This window comes from Petromyzon marinus, chromosome 2 (genome assembly GCF_048934315.1).
Source record: "Petromyzon marinus isolate PM22_M1 ecotype Great Lakes invasive population chromosome 2, UKy_Petmar_22M1.pri1.0, whole genome shotgun sequence".
Taxonomy (NCBI): domain Eukaryota; kingdom Metazoa; phylum Chordata; class Hyperoartia; order Petromyzontiformes; family Petromyzontidae; genus Petromyzon; species Petromyzon marinus.
Genome location: NC_133668.1, coordinates 20,187,913 through 20,214,405, shown reverse-complemented (window position 1 = coordinate 20,214,405; position 26,493 = coordinate 20,187,913). Strand labels below are relative to the sequence as shown.

The 26,493-nt window shown below is 40.9% G+C and overlaps 1 protein-coding gene across 1 annotated transcript; it reads right to left on the bottom strand.

Moving 5' to 3' along the window:
* Nucleotides 1-4,705: 4,705 nt before the first annotated feature.
* Nucleotides 4,706-26,077, bottom strand: LOC116945290 (Krueppel-like factor 6). Its single transcript, XM_032959704.2, has 4 exons — nt 25,557-26,077; nt 14,939-15,698; nt 11,192-11,315; nt 4,706-9,576 (listed from the first exon to the last, which is right to left on the bottom strand). Exons 1-4 carry the CDS (start codon nt 25,656-25,658, stop codon nt 9,525-9,527), a joined length of 1,038 nt encoding a protein of 345 aa, XP_032815595.1. The 5' UTR covers nt 25,659-26,077; the 3' UTR covers nt 4,706-9,524.
* Between the last annotated feature and the right edge of the window lie 416 nt (nt 26,078-26,493).

The window sequence follows — 26,493 nt, the reverse complement described above, 5'->3', positions numbered from 1 at the left end:
TGTACCACCTCTTACAATACTACGTATGCATACCTTTTAAATTAGATAATCAATTTCAATGGGATTTCTACTTCATTCCATTAAATTAATCTATACATGGACATTGGAATTACACTGTATTAGTGTATGTATGTGTATACATGGATGACAATTCTGTCACGTATATTTAATGCTGCGACTCGCGTATCTTAATGGTAGGGATGCACAGTGTCATTCATAATTCCACTTTGCCTCTCTCGGCATTAAGGGGATAGTATTTTCTCTCATGATAATTTGTGTTTAATAACAACCAACAAAGAGATTGATTTTACAACTATTGCATTGGTTATTTTTCCATTTGGAATGTGACTGAAGAGTACTGGATCTTCTTTGAGGCAGACCAAAGGGATAATTGCATCCAGAGGATGCGACTCACCCGAGAGGATGACCATTGTGGAGATGAAGTGATGAGATCCATTAATGTTCAGGAAATGTATTAGTATAATTTACATGCAGATTTTAACGTGATACGCACCAGAACCTACATTATTGGTGTTTTAACTTCAATGAAAAAATAAGAGTGTACCATAATCTTGTTGCTTTATGTAGTGGTACATATTGCATGATTACGATCGCACATTGCTTATACGACATAAACACCTCTTATTCTTGGTTATTTCGGTAAAGTCACGTAGAATGGAAATAATAAAAAAATATAACAATGAAATTATCACGACGTTTCGATTGCAACACAAGCAATCATCATCAGGTGTGAAAACCACAGCAATATATATTTTTAAATGTTCTTGCTGTGGTTTTCACACCTGATGATGATTGCTTGTGTTGCAATCGAAACGTCGTGATAATTGTATTGTTTTCTTTTTATTATTTTATTGTTTCCCTTCTATGTGACTTTACCGAAAGAACCAAGAATATGAATCCCTGCAGTCACGGAAGCTTTAAACACCTCTGTTTTCATCCCTGTGATATATACATCCATATTGCATTATATAATTGTACTGTATTGTGGCATCACAGGAATGTGACTGATGGCAAAGGCATGTCTAGGCCTTCATTCAGCAGTGGAGAGACAATGGATAAGGATGATGGTAAGCCTTCAAACTATTTCTAAGTTATGACGCAGGCATTTTGTTTAAGGCAATGTGCTATTGAGAGGCTGCCTCTTACCACTGGGATGGGGAAATTCCCCTTAGGGTCACCATCAGAGGTGAGCATTGCCTCATTGGAAACACTTTAACTCTAACCACATGTTATTTACACTCTTTTATTGAATATTATTTATTTATGGGATAAACACAGGACCTGAAGCTGCTCATAAAGGCGCTAGAAAATAAAATCAGAAGACATCTTCGCATCTCAACTGGACCAAATACCATGCTCCTCCGAGCAGCTCCAAAATGTGTCTCTTTATTTTTACTATTATCCCTAATTTCAAAGGTTCCCTGGCCTTAACAACCATTCAGGTCTCTCACGAGCATTTTGCTGAGCTGAAGGTTATACCTTGGCTTGAAGGGAAATGTATTTGAAGATCGCTACAATTTTAAACATCTGTAGCCGCTATTTACGACTTGCAATACGCAGCATCAAAGATATTGAAGAAGAGATGTACCTATTGATATGTAAATAGCTAAGTGGTTGTTTAAATGTGGCCAGATCACCACTCTTGTTTGAAGTGGCCAATTATACCTTCATGCCAACATTAAAATTGGTTACTTAGACTATGCATTTTGATCAAATCCATTAGAGCTAAGAATGGCAATGATCACCGTTTCCATTATTCGTAAGAAATGAAATGTTGCTTATATCATGATATAAAACATGCATTTTTAAATTAAATGTAAAGGCACAGCTCTGAAACGATTTACTCATGGTGCTATTTTGGCCTTTTCATCCACATTGGACAGACGTCTTGGAAGAGATGTAACTGGAAGTTGTGAATTTAACATGTTAAACATATTGAGGTCATGGGACAGATACAATAAAATAATATTTAGATAAAATCACAGTGTCCCAGGTTGGTGGATCAAATAATGATGGGGGTCGTAAGACACTCACCTATTGACGGCAATGAAGTGCCTATAGGAGGCAGTACAGCGAGCAAGTTGGTAACATCTGTGGAATGTGAATTCTTACATGGTATGTTTGGGTATGTCTATAGGAACTCAGGTGACCACCAATTTCTATTCATACTAAAACAACTCGAAAAGGAGAATCTGGAAAAGGAGTGAGGTTTTTCTTTGTATTACAGCATAATTATTATGATGTGGCTGGTTGGTGTTATGATTCCTGACAGAGTCACTATATATACGAATGTTTTTCATAAATGTCACATATGCACATTTTCATGCGTACAATATTAGAAGAGAAAAAGTTTTACTGCCTGGCTTTCTGCACATCACCGTGCCCCATCTGCGCGATTACGTCACCCGCAGCGCCCATACTTTACCTGCGCACTCAAGTTTCAGGGACCTTCAAAAGGCAACCTGGAAAACGACCTTTAACATAGCATTCCGTGTTTCTGGAGACGGCGCTTGCGCGTACGTCAAATGCAGTGAAACGAAACACAAAGGGTCTACCCTGCTCAAAGCAACGCGGGGCTTTACCCGTGTCCTTAAGAGAAGAAAGTGAAACGTAAACCTGAAAAAAAAGGATGGAGAGAATGTAAAACAGCAATGGTTGAGAAAGCCACAGAGATCATTCCCCCATGGGGGAAAAAAATAACACGTGGAGATATCTAAGGTGAAGGAACCCTTTCGTTTAACCGGGTGAGAGCACAGAGTAAAACCGCGTTTCTATTTGCAAATGCAGACAAGCGAAGACGGGTGAAAAGCGTCACATCAGCATGATTACGTGCATTCAAAACAAAAACCTAAGGGACAGCGGTTGTTGGTTCACGCTGCTACAAAGGTTTTCGCGCTAGTTGCTGCATGTGGCGTTCTCGGATGTATTTTTGGGTTGTACCTCAGGCCGTGCGGCATGGTGTCCGACGTTGCGCTCCACGTGCTGACGAGAGATATTTGTCTCGTGGTTTTGCCACACATTTTCAGATGCCCCCACCACGCTTCACTCCCTTTGTTGCCATGATGCAGTGATTACGAATGAGACCCCGGGGGCACTACCTTGCCTCTCGTTAGCCTGCACACACATGCTGGACAGTATTTGAACGGCATGTGTGCGGACAACAGTTTACTCGTAAATGCACCCTTGGCTCCCTTCCTAAATGCCTTTAAACATTATCACCACCATTCAGCTCTGGCATATGCAAGACGCTGGGTAATTGGCCTGACGCATGATAGGTAGCCTAAAGCATACGACTCATTGATGTCTGAAGATAAGTCCTTTGGTTTTATTTAATGCCTTCTGTTGGCAGACACATGAAGGCGTTTGTCTTAAAATAACATCTTTATTACATATTAAAATGCGCATAGACACAAAGTGACTGTTCTCCTTTGAAATGTCAATATGCTGAGCTACGTATGGTAACCAATGCATTTATGACAGAAATATGTGAGATTTCAATGTTTTTCTGTTTTTGTTCCAATATTGCTCATATATGCTGTGAAACCATATAAATCCACACCCACGTGGGGTGGATGCAATTTGCAGATACTAAAATCTGTAATAGACCGTGATAACCACGGTGTTCGTCATATGTGTGCATGAACGCGTGCACACATAGGGTTCATGCACACACCAGCAAGGCATGGACACATGCACACATACGTACATGCACACATCAGCTGTGCTTCAAAGACGGTCGCCCCACTGTAATTTTACCTCTTATTAGTTTCCCACAAATATTCGACGCAAAAATTCCGCAAATCATTTACGAGAAGTCGTGAATTTTGGAATTCTCGAGGGCGCTAACCACAAAGACGTGATTTCAGGATTCAGTGATTTTTCTGGTGGGGGGGGGGGGGGAGTTTCACAAGGTATTATGTACAGGACTTGTAGAGATTAACTCAGACTCCAAAGATCTACCACGGTGTTAGACACAGTTTCAAAGACAATGGAGGCTCAAAAGAAAGCTGTCTCTGGTGTGGACCAATCAGTTTCAAAGACAATGCATATATTATCAGAGTATGTTTTTTGTTTGCATTTTGAGCACAAGTATTGTGGTTAATGCAGACACGATTCCTTGTAAAAGGTTTCAGTTTGGTGTTTTAACATCTTAACACCTGTTTTGTTGCCAGATAAAAGGGGAAAACCTATTCTCATCTTACCACCTGTTTTGTTATATTTTTTTTATTTAAAGCTTTCGTGAATGCAGGGATTCATATTCTTGGTTCTTTCGGTAAAGACACGTAGAAGGGAAACAATACAAATATAAAATATTGTTTTACATATTTATTTTATTGTTTTATATTTTTATTATTTTGTTTCCCTTCTACGTAACTTTACCGAAAGAACCTCTTTTGTTGCCAGAAAAAAGGGGAAAAACCTATTATCAATGTGATTTTGCTATCACACAGTGCAAATGAATACAAATGACAGCATGCGAATATGAATATTCACAATGTGCTAGTGTTCTGTCATATTCTGCCTAATCCATTCTGAAAAGCAATATTTTTTAACTGAAATAAAATGTCCAAGACTGAAATGAGGGAACTAAGATTTTTTTACGTAAAAAAATCTTCAACACACCATTAGAAAACAAAAACTGAATTTCCAATACCGCTCAATACAACACACAACTCTCATAATGTACTGCAGTCATGTTTATTAACAAAAAGCTATACATTCATCAGTCTCATAAACCAAATATACAACCTCTGAATTCAAAACATTTACAGAAGGTAACTGAAGCACAGAAAAAAGTTGCAAAGTCGATACAAAATGTACATATTTCTCCAACAATATACAGTATTTATATGCTTTAAAAAAATTACAGTACAGTACTTATAGAAACGTAAAGAGCGATGCACACATTTGTAGATTGTCTTTGGGTTTCAATTCAATGTGCGCATCACGCCTCTGGCTGGATATACGTATAAAGGACGTTTTATGCAAACAAGCACCCATTAAGATGGAATAACTATCTTAAGAACATCTGCACCGTGAACAATATAACATTGTATTCGTTGATTTCAATAACAGTTCTGGTTGAAACAACAGACTACCCGAATTTCACTCTGTAAAACAAATGAACGATGTACAAAAAATACTGAAATCTATTTCTGAATAACTTAATTCTGCTAGTGGTTGTGGTCAATTTTTATATTAAGAAGTCTCCTTTGCTTTTTTCCTGGTAATTAAGGCTAGTTGATGTAGAAATTTATCTAGTATACAACTCCAGTAAAGTATACGGCCTTTCTTAACCGGTCTGCCACAAATGGAAAATATTTTTTTGTCAGGTCTGAAAACATTTGAACAAAGTATTTTAACTTCTTTTAAACACGAGTTTAGTCACGAACAAAAGCTCAGTTTCTCGAGCAGAACAGAGGAGGGAGGATGTCATCGTCACGACAAAAATAACTACATTATTTAGTAAGTGTATGCTCTGTTGCGTGTTAAAGATGACAGATTTAACAGTGGCGATGTATGGGAACAAGGGACCAAATTGTAAAAAAAGTCTCTCGTCATGTACCTCATTTGGCTCCCCCATATATTCTTTAAGGCATAGTTTAGCTTGTAGGTTACACGAATGTACTTTGGCTTCAACGTGACAGCACAATATGAATGGACGGGGACTGTAGAGTATAACTCACATTCATCACTAACCTCGTAACACTTGACAGCTCACACGTCAAGTGAGGTAGCAGTTGGTGACCTGTGTGCTTACGCAGTGTGCGAATTAGGCTTGGAGCAAATCTAATTCTACTGTATTATGGTCAATTATGAGCAGTGATTGCAAGACAACAAAAAGCTCGGCCACCTTCATTAAACCCTGCCCAGTAATAGGGAAATATACATTAGAATAACATTTCAGACAAACAGCAGTTTTTTTTGGAGCGTAGAGAAGATTTTGACACAGTAGTTGGAGATGGATTTTTACAATGTGGTAAGCTTGAAGAAATATATTTGTAGACATCTGATATATTTAAGTCGGTCAATATCGTGGCTGCCTTTTTATTTCTCAAGACATACATTTTTTCCCCGATTCAAGGCAGTGTTCATGAAGATGGCGGAGTGGTGTATTTCATCTTGTTTGTGCACAACTGTCAATGCAGTCCCTTATTTACCTTCCATAAAAAAGCAGTAGTTGCTTTCTTTGTTCATGAGAAGTGCAATTGACATTTTCATTCCAGAAAGTGCGGCTGTAATTGTATCATGATGGTTCAGTGGTGTAACTGGGATAATGTATCACTGGTTCGCTGTATGCATTAGGGCTGCTGTTTCTACCAGGAATTTTAAAAAACGTATCACACAAATGTTAAAATCCTTTCTCTTTGGATCTTTCGGTAAAGTCACGTGGTGGGTAGAAAAAAAGATTAGATCACGACGTTTCGATCGCAACAACAAGCAAATCGTCTTGCTACAGCAAGAAAACTGCTGAATACGTTTTCTTGCTGTGGTTGTCTCACCTGATGACGATTGCTTGTGTTGCGATCGGAACGTCGTGATCTATTATTATTATTTTTTTTCTTCCCACGTGACTTTACCGAAAGAACCAAAGAGTGTGGATTCCCTGCAGTCACGAAAGCTTCAAATCAAGGTTAAAATCCTTCTCACACAGTGGACTGGAAATCTTGTTATTACTATTAGCCAAACGATCTTGGGACTGTGTGAGCCATGACTACCACCACTGAATTTACACATGCCCTGGCAGTTCTGGTACAAATGAACAATGAGTAAGTGAAATGCTATGCTTGACAAATTGTAGGTTTCTTTTAAGAGTCATTTGCCAGATCACGTAGATTAAGAATTCACCAGTGATGTCCACTATGTTGGTTTGCTGTTAAAGAAATAACATAATTTAAATATTATTACAGGCTTTATATCATGATCTACATATACATGAATTGGCTGCTGTCTTAAAATTAAGTTGGATTTGTAATAATTTCCCTTTGAATTGTTTTTGAAATAACAGTACATTTGGTTTCAATGAAAGTAATGGTAACCATATGGTACATCCCAAGTAGTGATATTCTGCTAACACATTGAAGAAACAGGTTAATAATGAGACTACCAGAACCTGCCTTTTTAATCCAATTAGCAACATGTTACTCCCAAAAACTGGTAATGTCGCAGTCCGATGTCTTTGTGCAACACAATTCTCTGTCCACAGCTTAGCATGTCAGTGCATGTGCCACTTCACCGTGATCATTATACGTGCAACGCAATTACTAATAAATTAAATAGCACATGGCAAAAAAGTACCAACTGTGGCTTATTTCAGGTGTGAAATTTTGGACAGTCTTTCATAATTTTTTTTCGTGCATTGTGTGACAAGTTCTTCCCAATTTTACTTACGGGAATATTAGTAGCACACAGCAATGCGATGGTACTTAATCAATTAACGATGTGAATTTCCAATGGGAGCAATCCGACAGCATGCAACCATTGCATAGCACCAGTTACTGCCTGGAACCTGAGAGATTATAAAAGGGGTTCTCAACCAGGTCCACAGACCCCAAGGAGATGTAAGCAGTAGACCTCGATGACCACATAAGAGTCCATATTTGGGAGAAAATAAAAATAGAATTTGTGTCTTTGGACATTTAATATAGAAGTGCACTATACAATATTCCCGAAACCAGCCTGGAGGTTATGTGGTTAGAGTGGTCATCATATTAAAACTATCTCCACTACAGGCTCTGGACCACCAATAGAGTTGAGTGCTACAAAATTGCTTGTTTGAAAAGAGAAACGCTGACTTTTGTCCTGATTCGAGTATTAATTTTCTGATTGTGGTTCTACGTACGTACGTGAATGGTAATTTAAACAGACATTATAAAGCACTGGCCCAAATAATACTTCCAACAGTATGTCTGTCAATAAATCTAAAACCAATGTGGAAGAAGTCAGCAGTGGTAGTGACACGAATATTAGAGTCTCAAGTATACAAATGTGTAATTTCCTCCACTGGCTCATGAGATGAACACTACTGCATGCTCAACTAAACATGTAGATTGTGAATACCATTGTTATTAAAGTGTTGGCTTACTTGTAATCAGGGAGAGAAGAAAAAGGCAGCAGAGTTTACATTGAGGGGAACTGTGCCATTGACAAGTAGACAAAACAAGGCTGTGCATGGTGCCAGTGCTCCAGCTCCCTGTAAGGGCCATAGTAACTACATGGTCGAGAACCCCTAATCTACAAATCTCGGTTCTAGATGCCACTGGCCATGTGGTGTGCGATTACAGCGCTCGACTCACAATTGTAAATTTGTGAGTTCAAATCCTGGCTGACTCAGCCTCTCATCACTCCAGAATTGATCAAATAAGTGCCACATAATGAGAGCGATCCTCTCATTAAGCCCGGCCCTGCTGTGGAAAATTAGAAATGTGGGATTTCTACAACCAGCTCTGGAATACCAGTAGATACGAGTGCTGTCCCATTGCTTCCTTCAGCATAGCAGACACTTTCACTTTCCTTTTCTGAAGCTTTATTTATTTGTCTCACTGAAATGCATTTGCCAATGCTCAGCATCACCTTTAAATTGAGTACTTTTAAATGTAACCACAATCTAATTCGCACATTTGCACCTTCTGCACCAAGCTGGGTGGGAATACCAAATGTTTCCGAGAGCTCGGCTTGTGTGGTGATGCACTGCAGGTCACGTGTTCAAGGGCGGAAACCAGTAGCCAGACATCCTGATGTGCAATAACACGTACAGAGCTGTTTCCACCCTTAAATATGACTCAGTCCATTCTTTAAAAGTAACAAGGTTACACAATAAGCCTGGTACCATTAATATTCCAAACCCAATTAAAGACGTTTGTTTGAGGATGAAAAGGGTTATGTCCAGTGAGAAAGGAGAAAGGGGATTTTTTTCTCTTCTTCTTAGATGCTATTTGTAACTGGATGTTGTAAGGCAAAAGTCAATGACAGATCAGAGCCCATTCATCCACTCATTCCAGGCAAGCAGTGACATCGCATTCTTAACGAAGGGTCACGTAGAGGTCCTCTCATTGAATCTTGCTTCATCACTCCTTGAATTGAGGCTTGGGGGGCTTGGACAAGTGGCGAGATGAGGGCAAAGAGGGCTTAAGGAGTCGTGCATACCAATCGTCGGTCCTCCAAAGAAAACAATGTTCGCTAGTTCAACGGTGAAATGTCAAAGTTCACAACTAATACTTATACATGTGGAGGTGTGTTCTACCCTTTAATGGGGTACTGGGCTGTTCCAGCCAGTATGTTCAGCTTGCTCCTTTGTCAAGCCAGAAATGCCTGGCAAATGTTTTACTTAGTTTAAGGGTTAAGTAGTATGTTGGTCTGATTATAATATACGGTGATGCCTTGCCACCCGACGACCCAATGGTATTTGTTACAGTCAAACACCGTATTTTCCTTCACGTTGTCCTGGGATGACTGCAGTTGGATGCGCAGCAACCGCATTATCTTCTTCCGCATTATCCCGCTCATAGGTGTCTCTTCATGTGCAAGGCAAGGTGGTCTGACCTGGAGAAAGACCTGCAATGATCACAGCTTGCATTAGAATCTTGGATTGTGGGGATGAGAATGCATTTTGCTGTGTGCACCACCATAACCACAACCTAAATAAAGTGTGAATAACAGATAAAAAAATTGGTGAGCAAATGTATATATGGGTTATCTCCATTTTAATGAAGGTAAGCACAATCAGTGCTGTTAAACGAAGCTGTAAATATATTTGTATAATATAATCATTATACTGCAGTCTTTTTTGGAAAGACTGATTCCCATGAAGTGAAAAATGGATCTCACCTTCTCACGCATCAAATTAGAGCATATATATAAATACACACAGAATATTAATAATACTGGTTGCCAACATTCATCATCCATATTTCATTACAATACTTACCCAGGAAAGCACCACCGAGACTGAAAATTACTTGCATGGTTCAAAATGAAAACTCTTACAGACACCACCATGCTGCCCTGCAAATAGGTCATTCAGAGTTGTACGATTTCTGCATGATCCATAAACTCAAAGTTGCTGTGTAATAGGAATGTGGCACTATACTCTTTTTCATCAGCATAGCTCTAGCCTGTGCTTTCACAGATACCATTTAAAAAGTAATTTTGATTATATAAAGTGTTTCCTAAACGCTGGACAAATTGCTTTATTTCCTGGGAAGACTGTTAAAATGGTCACAGACTTTGACCTTCAATAATGCACAACATAAATTTCATGAATGTGGCATACTTTCATTAAAAATTATATCTAAGCTTATTTACATCCCATTTGCATTACTGAATTGCATCTCGTCTGGAATAAAATTCACGTTATGCACAGTTGAAGGTCAAAAGCTGTATTCCTGCATAATCATCTATTTTCATGCAAAACGCAACCTATAAGTTGTTTTCTTTTGTTAACCTTATCCTTATCAGCAGTGAGTGTGGTGCCAACCACAGAAGCATGTCTGCAGGCCTCACTGGGCTTATCGGGCACTGCATTTATGAAATACAGGGAAAAGGTTAGCGTCGGATTCCTGGAGAGAACAATATGCATGTAGTGCATATTAAATCATAGATAGAGAATGCAGAAAGCTTTCATTCATTGATAGTACTAACAGAATGTAGTTTGGTCGAGGTGCCCTTTACATTAATATTAAAGCCTCCCTGCTCTATCGAGCGCTGGGCAGCACTCATCCACCATCAGTGGCCCTGCGCGAGCGGTGGAAAGTACCACACATTACATCTCATGAATTAAGTGTAAGCCATTTTTAGGCCGAAGTGGGGTGATGATGACATAAGTTGACCCCCAATTGTAATTTTAACTTACAACTGTCCGTGTGTGAGCCAAGCAGTCTAAACAAAGCACTTCCTGGCCAGATGCTGCTCTGAAAGTCTCTCATGTGAAAGGGGTACATTGCATTTTTATGAATTCCAGTTTCCGCGGGTGCACTGGCGATCTGGTATCCACCACGTTGAGCCTTGACCACCAAGTGAATTCAAGACCATTCACGTTCCCAATGGAACCTTCACATTCTTACACGCGTATAATGTCAACGTTGCAGAGTTGGCGACTTGACAATGTCATTCACAAAGAATAAAGGGACATGGTTTACATGCATGTAGCGATCAATCCATGTGCACTTGCCTGTCGCAGTGTGCGCACTTGAAAGGCTTCGCTCCTGTATGCTTGCGGTAGTGTCGTGTGAGCTCGTCGCTCCGCGCAAAGCGCCACTCGCACCCTTCCCAAGAGCACTTGTACGGCTTCTCTCCTGCTGCCACAAATGCCGTCCGACGAGACGTGGAGAAGAGGAAACGGCAAAGAGTGCGGTCAGTTCAAGTGGCCATGGTGATCAACGCACAGCCCAGTCCCACACAGTGATTATTATCGAGTTGCGTGCTCATCTATTGTTGAGCAACAGCAGTTCAATGAAGGAGTACTTTTGTTTAAACCGGTTGCTGGAGATTACAATGATGTCAACTGCAGTTTGATACTTATCAGAAGGTGGTGAAGCACACATATAAACACATATAAACTGATGCTCAGAAAGTGGGGTTGATGTATCACACATGTTTCATTGCGTTTTGAGACTCCAAACTTGATAATCTGCGAGGTGGCCAACAGATGGCAGCGCAGGAAGTTAATTTCTGATTGGTCTGTGCAGTTTGTGGTCATCATCCACCTTGTAAGAGTGCTTTCACTGGTAGGAACGAAGTTGTAAACTGAGTGTACCAGCCTGCAATAGATTAATGTGTCCGTCCGTCCGTCCCCTTTCAATACTTTAACGAAGTGAAATCTCGTGCTGTTGGGTGTAAAATCAGCAATAGACAGCGCAGAGACTTGTCCTACCAGCCCACCCTGCAGGGACCTGTTTTTCTGGGTAATACAATTTCCTTTGAAATTTTATAATAATAAATACACTTTTTTTAAAGGAATGAATAGCCCACACATCAAAATGTAGGGCCATCACCTGATAGTGGGGCCATCACCTGGATATGCAAAATGTCTTATTATTACACATAAAGGCCACCATTAACGATGATCCCAACATTACAATCGGTTAAGAGTCACTGGCTCAAACGGGGTATACTTTGCATGAGATTGGCTCTGCGTGGCTCTGTTCATATTGCTACTTGTGGATCAGGTTTAACATTTAGAAACATTAAATGAAACAAATTGTACAGAGTGCTATTGTGAAGTTATTGGGGTGAGTGCTAACCGATGGAGCAATACGGAACAACCGATCCCCTTACTGCGCTGATAACTGTTAATACTGCAAGGGCGTAAATTATAACATCAATTCTGAGATCACTGTTACTCCATAGTGCGAGTTTGGCCAACTACACCCATGATAATGGCCGTGACAGCCAGCACAAAATATATTTTCACTCCTGGTCGACAAGAGGTAATTTATTCCAATGCAACTCCGTTGCATTCATCATGCAACATAGATGCAATCATACATCCCCATCATCCATCACTTATAAGTAGTGATTTTTTTTCTCCCTCCTCCTTGTACAGTCTACACGCTATTGATTCCATGAGTAAAATTTCCAACCGCGTGTATGCATTCACCGCTGTTGAGTGCACCAGCTTGCATTACAGTCTTACGATTATGCCCACTAATCCAGTGCTCAATCATTTTGTTAATAACGCTATCGATGTTTCCAATGCAGGGGACCTCAAAGGGGGGGGGGGGGGGGGAAGGTCTGTGGACCTTCAGGGGACCAAAATGCATCAATAGCGGGATCCAAGAATGTAAAGGCTCTCATTACATGCACACACCAACGCAATCAACACATATAGCTGCAACCTGTTGTAGCTTTTTTTTTGTTACTTCTGCATCATTGGGCTGCAAAATTTACCAATATAGTATTAGTTGTAAGGGGTATTGATGCCAAAAGTATTGAGAACTGCTGTTATTTAATAAGTTTTGTTTGAGCTAGTTTTCCAATGTTTATATGTAAAGTTAAGTCACATGTTTATTGACTCAAACATGCAATTGAGCAGTACTCATCTTTATTGGTGGTCTCCAGGCTAGTGGTGGAAATTCCACATTCTAATGGTGGGGGCCTGTCTATCCACGTGAATACCACTCTTGGCTTCCCACAAAGTAGTACTGATTTTCTGGGCCCCTGAAGGGATGATAGACGTATTTGTCCGGGATTTCAAATAGTGATCCTTCCAATTGAGTGCCATTTGCTGTGCCAAAAGTCGCTCTTGGTCGAGTACACGACCAATGCTAAGAATTCTTCAAATGACTCATTTTTGCTAAAACTTAATTCACTATGTAGAAGGGAAAAACAATCAACACAACACGATTGCATTGACAGATCTAGAAGCTGTTCATAAAGTATCCATGAGTCATTTAATAAACACGCTCTTTGAGCGCTGTGCTCACAAGGATCTGTACACTGCACACCTTTCTTTTAGTGTCGTTTTAAATAACTATTTTACACGATGGTTAAAGTGCAAATACAGATGCAGGCACTAAGGAGTTCAACCCAGTTCATAATACCACCATGCCTGCAGTAGATGGAAAGCAGATTAGCTTGGACAATGCAAGAAATAATTATACTTTCTGTCATTGTGCAACTTATCCCTTTAAGAACTTATTGGCTGTAAGGCATTAGAGCAAAATGGTTTCCCTGCCAAAATGAGCACTGAAGCAGTGCTTTTCTATATTTGTGGCACTGAGCTAGTGGAAATTCCACGTTCCCAAGCCAGTCTCTAGGATGAACACTGCTGAGGTCCTACAAAGTGTAACTCATTTTTGTCAATCCCAGAATAATGTTGGGCTGAGTCGATCCATGATGAGAATTTGAACTTTCCAATTGTGAGCTGAATGCTGTAATCACAGCACACCTGCCTGGATTATCATTCCTCATGTGTAGACAAAATACCTATACCAATAACTCAGAGGTCTTAGGCACTAAAAGGTCATTATGAATCCATGCAAGGCTCCCAGATTAAATTACACCGTCACTGACTGCACTGCACAATGAGAAGAAATTGAATACCGAATGAAATAAAATCATCCAGTGTACTTTATAAAGATTGACCTATCGTGTTAGAAAAGCATAGTATGATTAATTCCTAAAGCCAAAATGATGTCAGTGACATTTCTTTGGTCAAACAAAAACTTGCCTCTGCAAAACACAAATAGTAAATAATGAAACAAAGATGCATGTGATATAAGGTAGGTGTCAAATGTGTGTCAAGTAGCTCCACCATGACTGTAAAAAACAAAGCAGAAGGTGGTAGAGTAGAATCAAAATGATTCAAATCGCAGTGTTTCAATTCACAAATGAATTATATTTTAATTTATCACTCTGATGAGTAGTTGCGCCTCAAGTGGCTGCAGGAATAATGTGAATCTTACGTATATACAAATTGAAAACAGACTATGCGATGCAGGTATATCGAGCTTAAGAATCGATATGAATTTATAAATTAATGTATTGTTCCGCCCCTAGTGGTTGCAAAATTATAATGAGCACTGCTGAGTCTAGATTGAAATGTGGGTTTCAACCAACATTGACTAAACTAGGTTCTCAATCAAGAGTAATGGCTTCAACCTGGTCACCAATGACTGCAAAAACCCAAAATATTCCACTTCTGTGAATTAGAGATTTTGGTTTTCAGGGTTACATACAGATACATACATTTTGGGGGACACAAAAGCCAAGTTAAAATTATTATACAAGTAGTTTTGCGTCGTTCCCTGACACGACGTTCAAGTAGCAGCACAATCAGAAACCGATGTTGGATAAACGAAAATATGCATTGTAGAAAAGGAAATTGCAATGCACCAGACAGATAAACTGAATGCAATTATTTGATTGCAGATGGTGTGTCAGCTGATCGTGCAGTGTGCAACATCCGCTCACTCACCTGTGTGTGTGCGCTGGTGGGCCTTCAGGTGGGAGCTTTTGGTGTAAACTTTCCGACAACCACTGAAGGGACAGTGGTGAATCCTCTTCTTTCCATCGGGCGAGCCTTCCGGGTCCACTAATTTGCCAGTCACAGTCATCGCTTTTACCTGCAACTTATCTGTGTGGCTGTCGTGCAGTGAGATGTGCAACTGAGACTGCTGCTGCTGCTGAAGGTGGAGGTGGAGCTGAAGGTGTTGCTGTTGCTGATGGTGGAGGGCGGCCGTCTCAGCCAAGTCAATCTCGGCACATGCCTCTGCCCGTTCGTCTAGTCCAAGGTTGAGTTCGGGCAGGTCCGAGTGCTCGGGCGACGATGGCGGCGTGAGGCTTCCACTCGCCTCGCTCAGCCGCTCCTCGGCACCAGGTGATGGCACCGAGTCCCAGGAGCCGCTGCTTCCCGCGGGGCTCGCACTGCCATGCGCCGTGAGGCACGGGTCTCTGCCGTCCGTGAACGATGACGCCGCGGCTGTAGCTGGAATGGTGACGGGAGAGGCAATGGTGGTAGCTGCAGCGGAAGCAATGGTGGTGGCGGCCGCACCGCCAAGGTCCTGCTGCAGCGGAGCCGTGATGGGTGTCGCTGTGACGAGAGCGGACTCGCTCTGCTCGGAGCAGGCGGCGATAAATCTCTGCCAGGGACTTTTCTCGGCATCACTGCCGCTCGCCGGGCACCGGCCTCCCATGCAGGGCTCCGTCTGCAGGTACCGCTCCATTTCCAGGCAGATCTGGGGCCATTCAAAACAAGGTAAGGGGAGTTTGATGATTAAGACGAGGGGATAAATAATGTTTGGTCAACTGAACATGCAACTTTCAATCAGATTCCCAGAGGTGTTTGTTGAAACATTACAAACCTCTGTTTTGTGGGCCACACAGTTATGATCTGGCTGGGTGGAGCTATGGCAGATGTTTATGAAAGTAAAAGTATCTGAGGCATCAATAGGAAGAATATGACTGCATTGGTGCCGTAGCCCATATCCCAAATATGAATATAGGCTAACGCTAGTTATAACTCGACTGACATTAAAAAACAACGTCTAAATTCCACCACTGTCTTTAGGGCCACTGGTGAATATTGGGCACAGCCTATCTTTAGCATAGATACATGTGACCTTTTTTTATCCCTGTTGAATTAATTGAAAATAGTCTGTTTGCGTTAAAAAATAATGCGACTGAAAGACACTTGTCAATGGAATCAATGTTATTTTATTTCAGCCGCTGTTTGTTTATTATGACCCAATATCCAGTGACAGAAAATAATTATATGATATTTAAAGCTGTTAGGGCCCAAAGGATCACAGACACGAGAGATGGTGATAATTGAAAAGGGGCTCATCTTTGTCCGAAACACTTACATTTGAAAAACACCATGATAAAATGAAAGGATACTTTTGTAAATTCATGGTCGTGCAGTACAGTAGGTTACTGGAATCAGATTATTCGAGACTCTTAAAGCGTTACTATCACCGTGTTTTTTGTGCAGTCAAATTACAGGCAGCTTGTTCTTATGACTTCAATTTACAAATTGTATGATTACTTTTTAAAAATACATTAAAATAATCATGTAAGCAGCTTGGGTTAATATAACCCAAGCAATGGGCAATGTATTCTAGAGCAAGCTATAAAGCCGACAAAGTAGAACACCGTTCCGTGTTGGTATTTCCAAGGTTAACGTGAATAATTTTATCTTAAAATTATGAACCTATTTTGCTTTGGAAACACTAAACATGTGATTACACTGTGTAACAAAAAAAATTGTCCCTGGGTAGTAAGTGTTATTTCCTAATTGTTTATTCCTCAAAAGTACAGAAAATGGCTATTATTCCCCACAAACTTGGCTTTTGTGAGGACAGTGATATTTTGAAATGCACCTATTTTGAATGAGAAAGCGTGGTGTGTATTTGTGTTTATTCCTCAAAAGTACAGAAAATGGCTATTATTCCCCACAAACTTGGCTTTTGTGAGGACAGTGATATTTTGAAATGCACCTATTTTGAATGAGAAAGCGTGGTGTGTATTTGTGTCTTTCCTTCACGTAAAGTCCTGGTCACAAAAGCAAGGTTTGCGGGGAATAACAGCCATTTCTATACTTTTGAGGCGTAAGTAATGAGAAAATAACACTTCGTACCCAGGAACAAGAATCGTGTTACATAGTGAGTTATCAGGCACGTGATGAGTCACCTAATCCCCCATGGTTCAATATTCACAATTGTGATAGTTCAATCTAATAATTATTTTGTTTCATTCATCTGTCTCATTGCGTATAATTTATTTCATCAACCTAAAAGCAACAATTACTTGTACGTTACATTAATTGTTTTTAATTAATTAAGTGCACAATACATCAGTTTAAGAATCTATGTGAGTCAGTGAATAATGATATTCCTTCTGTTATTTCTAAATCCTCAAATAATCAGTAAACCAAAAATGATTATATTTTAAACTTAACCCATTCAACACTGTACAATGAGCATAGCAGATTCATCTAAGATAGCTGATCAAGAAACTGATTAGTACTTGTCAAAAATCCAAAATCACTTTTGTTTTTAAGTCCATTGTGTTTTGGAAAATAAAGCCAGATGTTTTGCGTGCTCGTGTGGACTTTGATCATTAATGGCACAGCTTTCCAAATTATAATTAATTAACTACCTGGTTTAGCATTTCCACAGAGCTGTGTGTGATTGTGGCATCTTAAATTAGCTTAATTTCAACACCGGTCGTTTAAAAAGAGCTCCGAGGTTAGAGTGGAGGAAAGCGGGGTGCAGTCTGTATAAAAGACTTCAGGACAGTACAAGATTTGAAGTGATTTTCTTTGTAAAATAAGTGGCCTGAGGTCTTCCCTCATAACTTCCTCTCGATGGGACTTCTCGGATGCTGGGTTTTAGATAAACATTCTAAAATTGCTTCGCTCTTGAAATGCCATTCCTCCTCATGGCCAAGATCCAATTATGAAGAGCCAGGGAGAATGGGAAAATAATTTAAGGAATTTTAGCTGCGTGGATAATATGCTGCATAAGCAAGTTTGATGCTGGATTTTGTTTTGTTTCATTAGATATTTTTTGCGTTCTTTACATGCCATTTTGGCTTAAATTTTGTAGTAACGAGATATACTGTTGTTGGGTTGTTATATTGTTTAAGTCTGTGTCTCGGTGCTCAAACAAGCATTAATTAATTAAGTGCTGGTCCTGATGTAGAGATTACATTTTAAAATTCATATGGTGGGGGAAGAGTCTCTCAAAATAATAATTACTTTCATCAGGGATCTATGGAGACATTGGCCCTGGTTTTAAATCATGGGTTAACCCAGCTCATCATTCCCTCTGAGGTTAATAAATAAACCACTAATTTTACTTTGTAAGTCAGCAGCAGTTGCTCTCTCTACAGAATGGCACTTGCTACTTAGATGCAGAATTAAGCAACGGCCCAATGCGATAATTAAACCTAAGTACTGCTCCAAAGCTCGTTTGACATGACATACACCTTTAGGTTTATTTTTAATTCATAAAAGTATTGTTTAAAAAAGATACACAATTCAGTTCACGTCATGTAAACTGTTGAAAATCAATTAAAGGAGCACACGTCTTGCAATGAAAATCAGTGCAAAGACGCTGCAGGGATACACGTTGATGTAAAAAAAAATAACACGCACATAAATAAACCGCAGGACTGGAATGTATCCCAGAAGTGAATCAGTTGGGACATGTTATTCCACAACTTTGTGAAAATTCGCATTCAACTGTGATAATAATGGAAGTGGTGGGAGGCGTCAATGTTGTTAAACACACACGCGCGCGCACGAACACCGACACCCACGCATGGGTCCCCACCCCCGTGCCCTCCCCTAAACGAAACCTCATTGGCGCATACGCGCGGATTACCATATAAGGCAAAGCGCGTGAATTTGGCTTGGACCCAACCCACTTTTCACTCACGCACACCCTCGCACAGAACGGACCAATGGGGGCAAAGGAACGATGCCCACCCCCCCCTTACCCACAAACCATCATCCAATCAGGTGGTGACAAAGCACACATTCAAGCAAGACGGAAAAGCACACGCATTGATCAGGGAGAAATAACAAGGGGTGGTGGTCCCACTCGTATGACCGTTGTGCAACACCTCACACTCACACCTCCCCTCCCAGGTCTCCCTTGCAAAATAGACCATACACCCTAATAGGCTCCCACCTGGTTAAGTCAATCACAAATTATGTGTTCTATTTACACTATATAACAATGTAGATGTTTATATTCTTAGTTTTTTCGGTAAAGTCACGTTGAAGAGAAACAACAAAATAACAACGTGACTTTACCGAAAAAACTAAGAATATGAATTACTGCAGTCACGAAAGCTTTAAATCAAAATTTAATGTAGATGTTTGTTAATGTTGCTGTTGATGGATTTGTATTTGGAGATATATCCACTGCTGGATTAATAGCACCTCCGATTAGCACGTTTGGCTACGCACAGTGAAAAAATAAGTTCAACATTCATATATAGGCTATTTGACGATACTTCACTATATTTAGATTAACCTATTTATGGAGCAATTTTCGTACATGTTTCCATTTCTTGATTTGCACATTGGTATCCCACATGGATTGCATTTGGTATCCCTTGCAAGTGACAGTCTCAACAGGCTCTCTCACCTGTTTTAAATAAAGGAACCAAACTGAACACTCATATGTGGTGTCGATCCACTATTATGGATGTTATATGTATATCATAAGTTATATCAGTATGTATTCATGTGTGAACCAAAAAATATAGCAGACCATTTTCTCCGAGCGCAATGAACGGATACATTATAACAAAGTATCCGTTTTTATTAGACCAGGGCAAGGCTGCAGGAAACAACTTATAAGAACATTCCCTTAAGTTTCTTATCTAAATCAATTAAAATTAAGGGCATTTTTAGGTTGCTTAAGTTGTTTTATGCAACCCAGCACAGAGTGGTACTCATAACTACGTGATATAAATCAGAGAAAACTGAACCAGTGTGTGGGTCACGATTAAGTGCAAGTACGTAAGCCACTGCACCACCAAACGCGCACGTAAGTGCCCCCCTACATGATGGTAAAGCAATGTATTATACTGTGCAACCATTATAAAAGTTGATAAAGCTTGTATGGAACATATGGGGGAGGGGTGGTCAGTGAGCAATCCTGCCCTTCACTCATATTTGTATCTTCCCATGGCCTGAGCGGGAAGCCTCGGGACATCCCGGCGCAGATGCATAGTTGGCATTCCTGAGTGAGCAAGAGGGTCACTGGGATGCGTGCTGTGGGCTCTTCTGTCTGCACCGCTCGCTGGGAGCAGCACGAGTGCAGGGACCGCTGGGGCAACGCCAGCTGAGCTGACCCCACCAGCTGACGAGTCTTTATTTTAAATCTCAGCTGTGTAAGATCATTTAGCAACTTGAAATCGTGGAAGAGCGCTTGCCAATACAGGGACATGTGTTGTATTCGTTATTAGTAGAGAATTTAAACAATATCAATTATGTGTCTCCCTACTCAAATGGCAATGGGGTGGCGGCTCAACTCTGAGCTAGAAGTGGAAATTCCACATTCCAATGACGGGGCTCAGCATGTCACAATTGGTCTCATTTGACTAACTTTGGAGTAATGGTGGCTTGTGTTGAATAAAAACAGGAATGTAAACATATGTATTGCGCATTTCCATATAGAGATACTGCAGAACAATTCAGTATCTGTGTTGTGCTCTTTGTGACAAGAAGTTATGCATTGAGCAATGTGCAAATATGTTTTAAAGGAGCCTTGCACATATACCCAGATCTCCAGGAAGCACACCTCATCCGAGAAGGAACTAAAAACGTAATATTATGCAGCAATCAGTTTGACATGCAGCAAACCAAGAGAATAAGGAAGAGCTCGGATAACCAGACTAACGCGCAGGCATGCTGGTCCTAACACAAGTCGTATAATTGATGGTAACTTGCACGAGGATGAAATGTTGAACCATCATGGGATTTTAACTCCAACTGTAAAAGGACCTATGATGTTACTCGGACAAGTGCAACAGCCAGTCTCAGAACATGGGCTGCTAAGTTTAAACTTGGAATAATATAGTAATATATATCCAAAAAATAGGCCAGTACAGAATTTTCACTTGAAATAGCAAGCGATTGGAAGTGAACAGCAGTATGGGATTTTAAGTCAAGCCATTTCTGAGATTCGGATTTAAGAGTATTTTTATGTCAAACCTATATTTTGAGTCCAACTTAAAAATGATGAGCATATAAAAGTCTAACCAAGTCTATTGTTTACTTTCTTGGTTTGTGAGGTTTTTGTTTTTTACATTGCTATGGGATCCAATTTTATTCACTGTCTCTATCCCTCCGAGTGGTAATGTGGCAATAGCACTCAATTCACAATCGTAGGTTTGCAAGTTAAAATCCTAGTCATTGATTGGCCAAGCGTGTCGTTCCTCTGAAATAATTGCCCTATGGAAAGACTGGCTGCTGCCATGGGAATGTAGAATTTGCACAACTAGCTACGGAGGACCAACAGACATGAGCACCACCCGACACTTATTTGATGAAAAAAGATCCTTTCACTCTTGCAGCACATCAGCCGCCTCATCGCAAGCTTCGGTCTTAAGCACCACTCATATGCGGACGACACTATTCTGTTCACCGCCATCAATTCTACCAATGCGTCTGGATTTGAGAGGCTCTCGGAATGCACCACTGCCTTACAACAGTGGTTCTCTGCACACAACCTTGCACTTAATACGTCAAAGTCAGTGGCCATCATGTTAGGTACCAGGCAACGTCTCAACTCATCAGTGCTCCCAACACACATACACATCTTTGGTCCCAGCATCAGGTTCACCGATCACTGCAGCTATCTCGGTGTCGTCCTAGATTCAACTTTATCCTTCGACCGTCAAACCAATCATATCATCCGTTCATGTAACTTTCACCTGAAGGCTCTCCGACACCTACGTCCTCTCATCTCCACTGAAACTGCCAACACATTGGCACGTTGCATAGTTTGGTCTCGCCTCGACTATTGCAACTACATCCTAGTCCGGTCCTCCTCTGGCAACCTAAAAAAAAACTTCTAAGACTACAAAACAACCCTGGCACGTGTCGTCATTGGCCACACTCATCCCCATCTCGCCTCACTCGCCTCTCTCTCCGTGCCCTCCACTGGCTACCCATTATCAGCAGGGTCACATACAAGATCGCCTGCCTCTGCCACCATGCCTTCACATCTGCCTGCCCCCCATACCTCTCTTCATTATTGACGACTTGCAGCGCAGCACCCGGCAGATGCCTTCACAGTACGACTCACGACCTCCTCTTGATACCAAGATCCAGGATGGTCACGTCTTATGCGGTGGCTGCCCTTACAGTCTTGAACGCAATCCCTCTGCACATTCGCAGCATCACCTCAAATCGTCTCCTTCAAGAGACACTTTAAAAACTCACCTCTAACAACCACGCTTTCGCGTGACTCTGAGCTTGGCTCCGCGCCTCTGAGTTGCGGCCATTACGTCCGCAAATTTGCGCGCGTTATAAATTGCATTATTATTACAGCGCTTCATCATGCCTGTGCACTATTGAATACGTTAATGTTTGTATAAACGGTAAATGAATGAAGTGGCCTTTTTCCAAGAGCATAACGAAGCCAAGAGGCTGTTGTTTCTTGCAAAAAGCGGAAGGTGTGCACAAGCCACTGTTTCTGTGCCCCACATTATTGAGACCGCACACAAATACGCACGAACTTCCCTTTCCTGTCTTTCTTATATTATTAGGTTGTCCAAACTATAGTTACACAGTAATAACAGCAGGACTGCTTGCAACGTGACGTGACGTGTGTGTGCCTACTGAAATCCCAGGTCACACTCTTTTTGTGAGATTAACTTCTTAAAAAAAACACTATTTGCCAATGTCCACTGCTGCTGTTGCTGCACACAATACTGTATATAGTCTCCTTCTTCAAAGAGTCATGTGGAGCAGTGCTCACCCTAATTGGTAGCTCAGAGCTACATATTGGGATGAGAAACCAGTCACATTTACATGTTGTAGATGAGACAACTGAGATACAGATGAGCATATACATTGTATGGGGACATACATTATCTTCAAATTTCATGATATATCTAGTAAAACATGCTATTGTTTTTACCTATATAAGCAGGTGCCCACTGATTGTCCTATCTCTCTTCCAAGTCTTGTCGTGATTGTGAAATACACTATGAACCATCGATATTCTTTATTTCGCCAGATGAAAGCCGAGTGTGATGTTCACTATCCATTTAGACTTATGTCGTTTGTAAAATAATATCTGATCCAAGGCCGTAGCCATGGAGTCAACATTGGGGGGGACCAAATCTTCCAGGGGTCTGGGGGTCCCCCCCCCCCAGAAAAAAAATCTAAATTTGAAAACGAATTTCCTGCCATTTCCTGCCTAAAATATTTTAAATTTCACAAACACATAGGATGGACTTTTTATTTATTTTTTACAATAATGTCTAATAGTGTTATTGTATTACATTGCTCTGTTTTTTCTTTTTTACCTTTTCTTGTTTCATTGTATGTAATGGCAGAGATTAGGGATTAATAAAGTACAACCATAATCACAATCATATAAACAGAAATCTATTTTATAACAATATATTGGGGGGGACATTTTGAGCATATTTGAATATTGGTGGGGGGGGATGTGTGTCCCCCCAATATATATTATAAATACGGCCTTGATCTGATCAACCTATTTTTAATCAGGGGAGAGCCCACTAGTGTTCACCGTATCTTTTGTAAGTGATGACTACCATTGACTAAAATATTTTTTTGATACTGGTATTTAAAATAACAAAATCTGAATGTAATAAATAAACAGGACATATTTATGTCAATTGACAGCACCATACCATGTATTAAACCAAACGTGTTGCTAATTGATATAACGTTTTCAAAGGGATATCTATCTACCTGTTGCATTTGCAATATTATGAGGTGTGCATTTTTTGCATCTTTTTTTACGGATTGCCATATTATACCATACTATATTTCACCAAGTGAAAACCCAATGATACAGTGGAGCTAAAGCATCTGGAATATTGTACTGGTGATTGCAACCGCTTTTAAACATTTGTGCAAAACAAGACTTCTGTACAATAGGCGTCAAAATAAACAGTGGCTGTTGACAAAACATGTTATTCCACACACAGACACCCTTTGATGTTTACATGAGCTAAAGTCAGCGAACGTATACACATAAATAATTTTAAACCAAACCCCAAGTGATGTCTGGATATTAATAGGTCAAACTGGAAATGTAGTTCTCATTGAGATACATATATTATATTTCTACGTGAACATTAGCCACGATAGTTGTGGAAAACGGCTGGAATTACTAGTGTCCGTACTGTCGGGTAGACTGTATACAATAAGACAATACAATAAATAGTATAACCACCTGTTGTATTTGCATACACCAACCCATACTGTAATGCTGTATTGTATTTAAAAAAAATGCAATGTCCCTGTACAGCACACAGCACAACATTCTAGATATTGAGGACCCTTTACATACCTCTTCAATTAGTTCATTTAAATCCCAATACCGGTTGCACAATAAAGAGTTCAGTCTATATGGGATATAGTATTGCCCCCTCGCACGCATTGATTTTCCCAGGGTCCTCCGGCTTCCTCCCACATGTATAACCACTCATTAATTGGCTGCGGCGCGTTGCAAGTAAAACATATTATTGTTAGAAGTACAATCATTATTATTGTTGTAAGTAGTTACGGATCACTTTCGCTTAATTTCCAAAGCAACCATTATTATTTCGTATTGGGTGTATTGCAGCAATGCAAGAGGTGTCCACATTCCACATTGTATAACAATGTGAAGCGTCCAAATTAATTGCAATGACATTACAATTGTGTGCATATAAAATGCAGCATTTTATATTCAGACATAACACGACCTTGCAGACGCAGAAATACGGCCAAATAATAAATTGCATTAACACGTTAATTCACAATTCTTAAAATGTATATTCAGTACAACACATAAGAACATTGAAATTAACAGTCTAGATACGTGACATTGTAAATGGTATACATAACTATCGAGTGTATAGTATGTTTGCAATGAAAATCGTATTAAGACTACGCAGTATAATGAAATGTAAACGGAAAATTGGGACATCCACAGTACCCTGCTGATTGAATAGATGGTGCAATGTCACGTGGAATACAGCAATTTTAAATATTAAAAAACGTGAAGAAATGTAATATTGCTCATGGTGTGGTGCTAGTAATAATTGTACCAACTTTAGTTTGCACTTCTCATTTTATCCCATGGAAAAAAAACACGCATGAACACATCGTACATAAAACAAATAGTAACATATATGTAGTCTACACACAGCCATATAGATTGTACAGTTACTACTTACACGTGAAAAAAAAATCAGATCCCCAATTCAGTCTGATGTTAGCACCCACTTAATGCACACGCCCATTCTTCAATGCACCTTTTAATAAACGCATGCACGAATGGGACACACGTGTATACCACTCACACACACAGGTGAGCTCTCCTCACCTGTTGCCAGGTCTCCTCCAGGGATGGCATTGCTGAGAAGTAGCCCGTGTCGTGCACTATCTGCAGCTCCTGGAAGATGCTGTAGCTGGGCAGCACGTCCATGGCTCTCTCTCTTTCCTTCTTCTCTCGCTCTACAGGTACACACGTATATCCAGCTCCTCGCAGGTGTGGCGGTGTCACTTCTCAGTAGGAATGCTCCTACGTCCCACACCTGTCTACTGCAGCAGTAACAAGCCCAGGAAGGATTGGGGTGGTGGGTGGGCTAAGACTAAAGCGCCTGCTCGCGCGTCAAACTAAAACCTATTCGTACCTATTTCGCTCCTGCTAATAATTGCAAATGCATTGAAGCAACCACTGCAATTGAAAAAAAGACACGTTGCTCCCGCAAGGCCAACCTCGCGCATGTAACAACGGTTTACACGTATGCTGTGTATTATTATTGTATGTTTACGTTGCGCTTGCTTTCTTGCTGCACGAACACCGCTGCAAATGAGCGCACGTTCCATCCCAAACACGCGCTCGCCCCTTTATATATAGGCGTGCACGCACGAGCGTCGTGACGTCATGCCGTGCGTGCTACGGGGGGAGGGGGTCTAATGAGGCGGGGTGGGGTTAAGTGCGATCGAACCTCGCCTCGATTAGCCAATAAGGCGACGTCGCCGATACGAATTAGACCAATCGGCGCGAGGGGCATTCGGTTGAGGTGCGCGCTACGATTGGGTCGGCGTAGTGGTTGGGGGCGTGCTCGTCGCGCCTTGTTTGGAAGAAACGAAGCGGGCGGGGCGGGGTTGGGCAGTGGGGCGGGGCGAGGGGCGGGGCGAGGGGCGGGGCGAGAGGCGGGGCGAGGGGCGGGGGAGAGAGAGGGGGGGGAGGTCGCGGCTCGCGCTATTTCGGGCGCGCTATAAAAGGCGGAGCGCGCGGCGGGGCTCGCGGGCAG

What these genes read in the sequence shown, in the direction of transcription:
- LOC116945290 (XM_032959704.2), bottom strand. Translation starts at nt 25,658, where the DNA reads ATGGACGTGCTGCCCAGCTACAGCATCTTCCAGGAGCTGCAGATAGTG. An exon ending in TGGAGGAGACCTGGCAACAG is followed by an intron (nt 15,699 to 25,556) that starts GTGAGGAGAGCT and finishes GAATGGCCCCAG; the next exon opens with ATCTGCCTGGAAATGGAGCG. An exon ending in CCACCAGCGCACACACACAG is followed by an intron (nt 11,316 to 14,938) that starts GTGAGTGAGCGG and finishes TTGTGGCAGCAG; the next exon opens with GAGAGAAGCCGTACAAGTGC.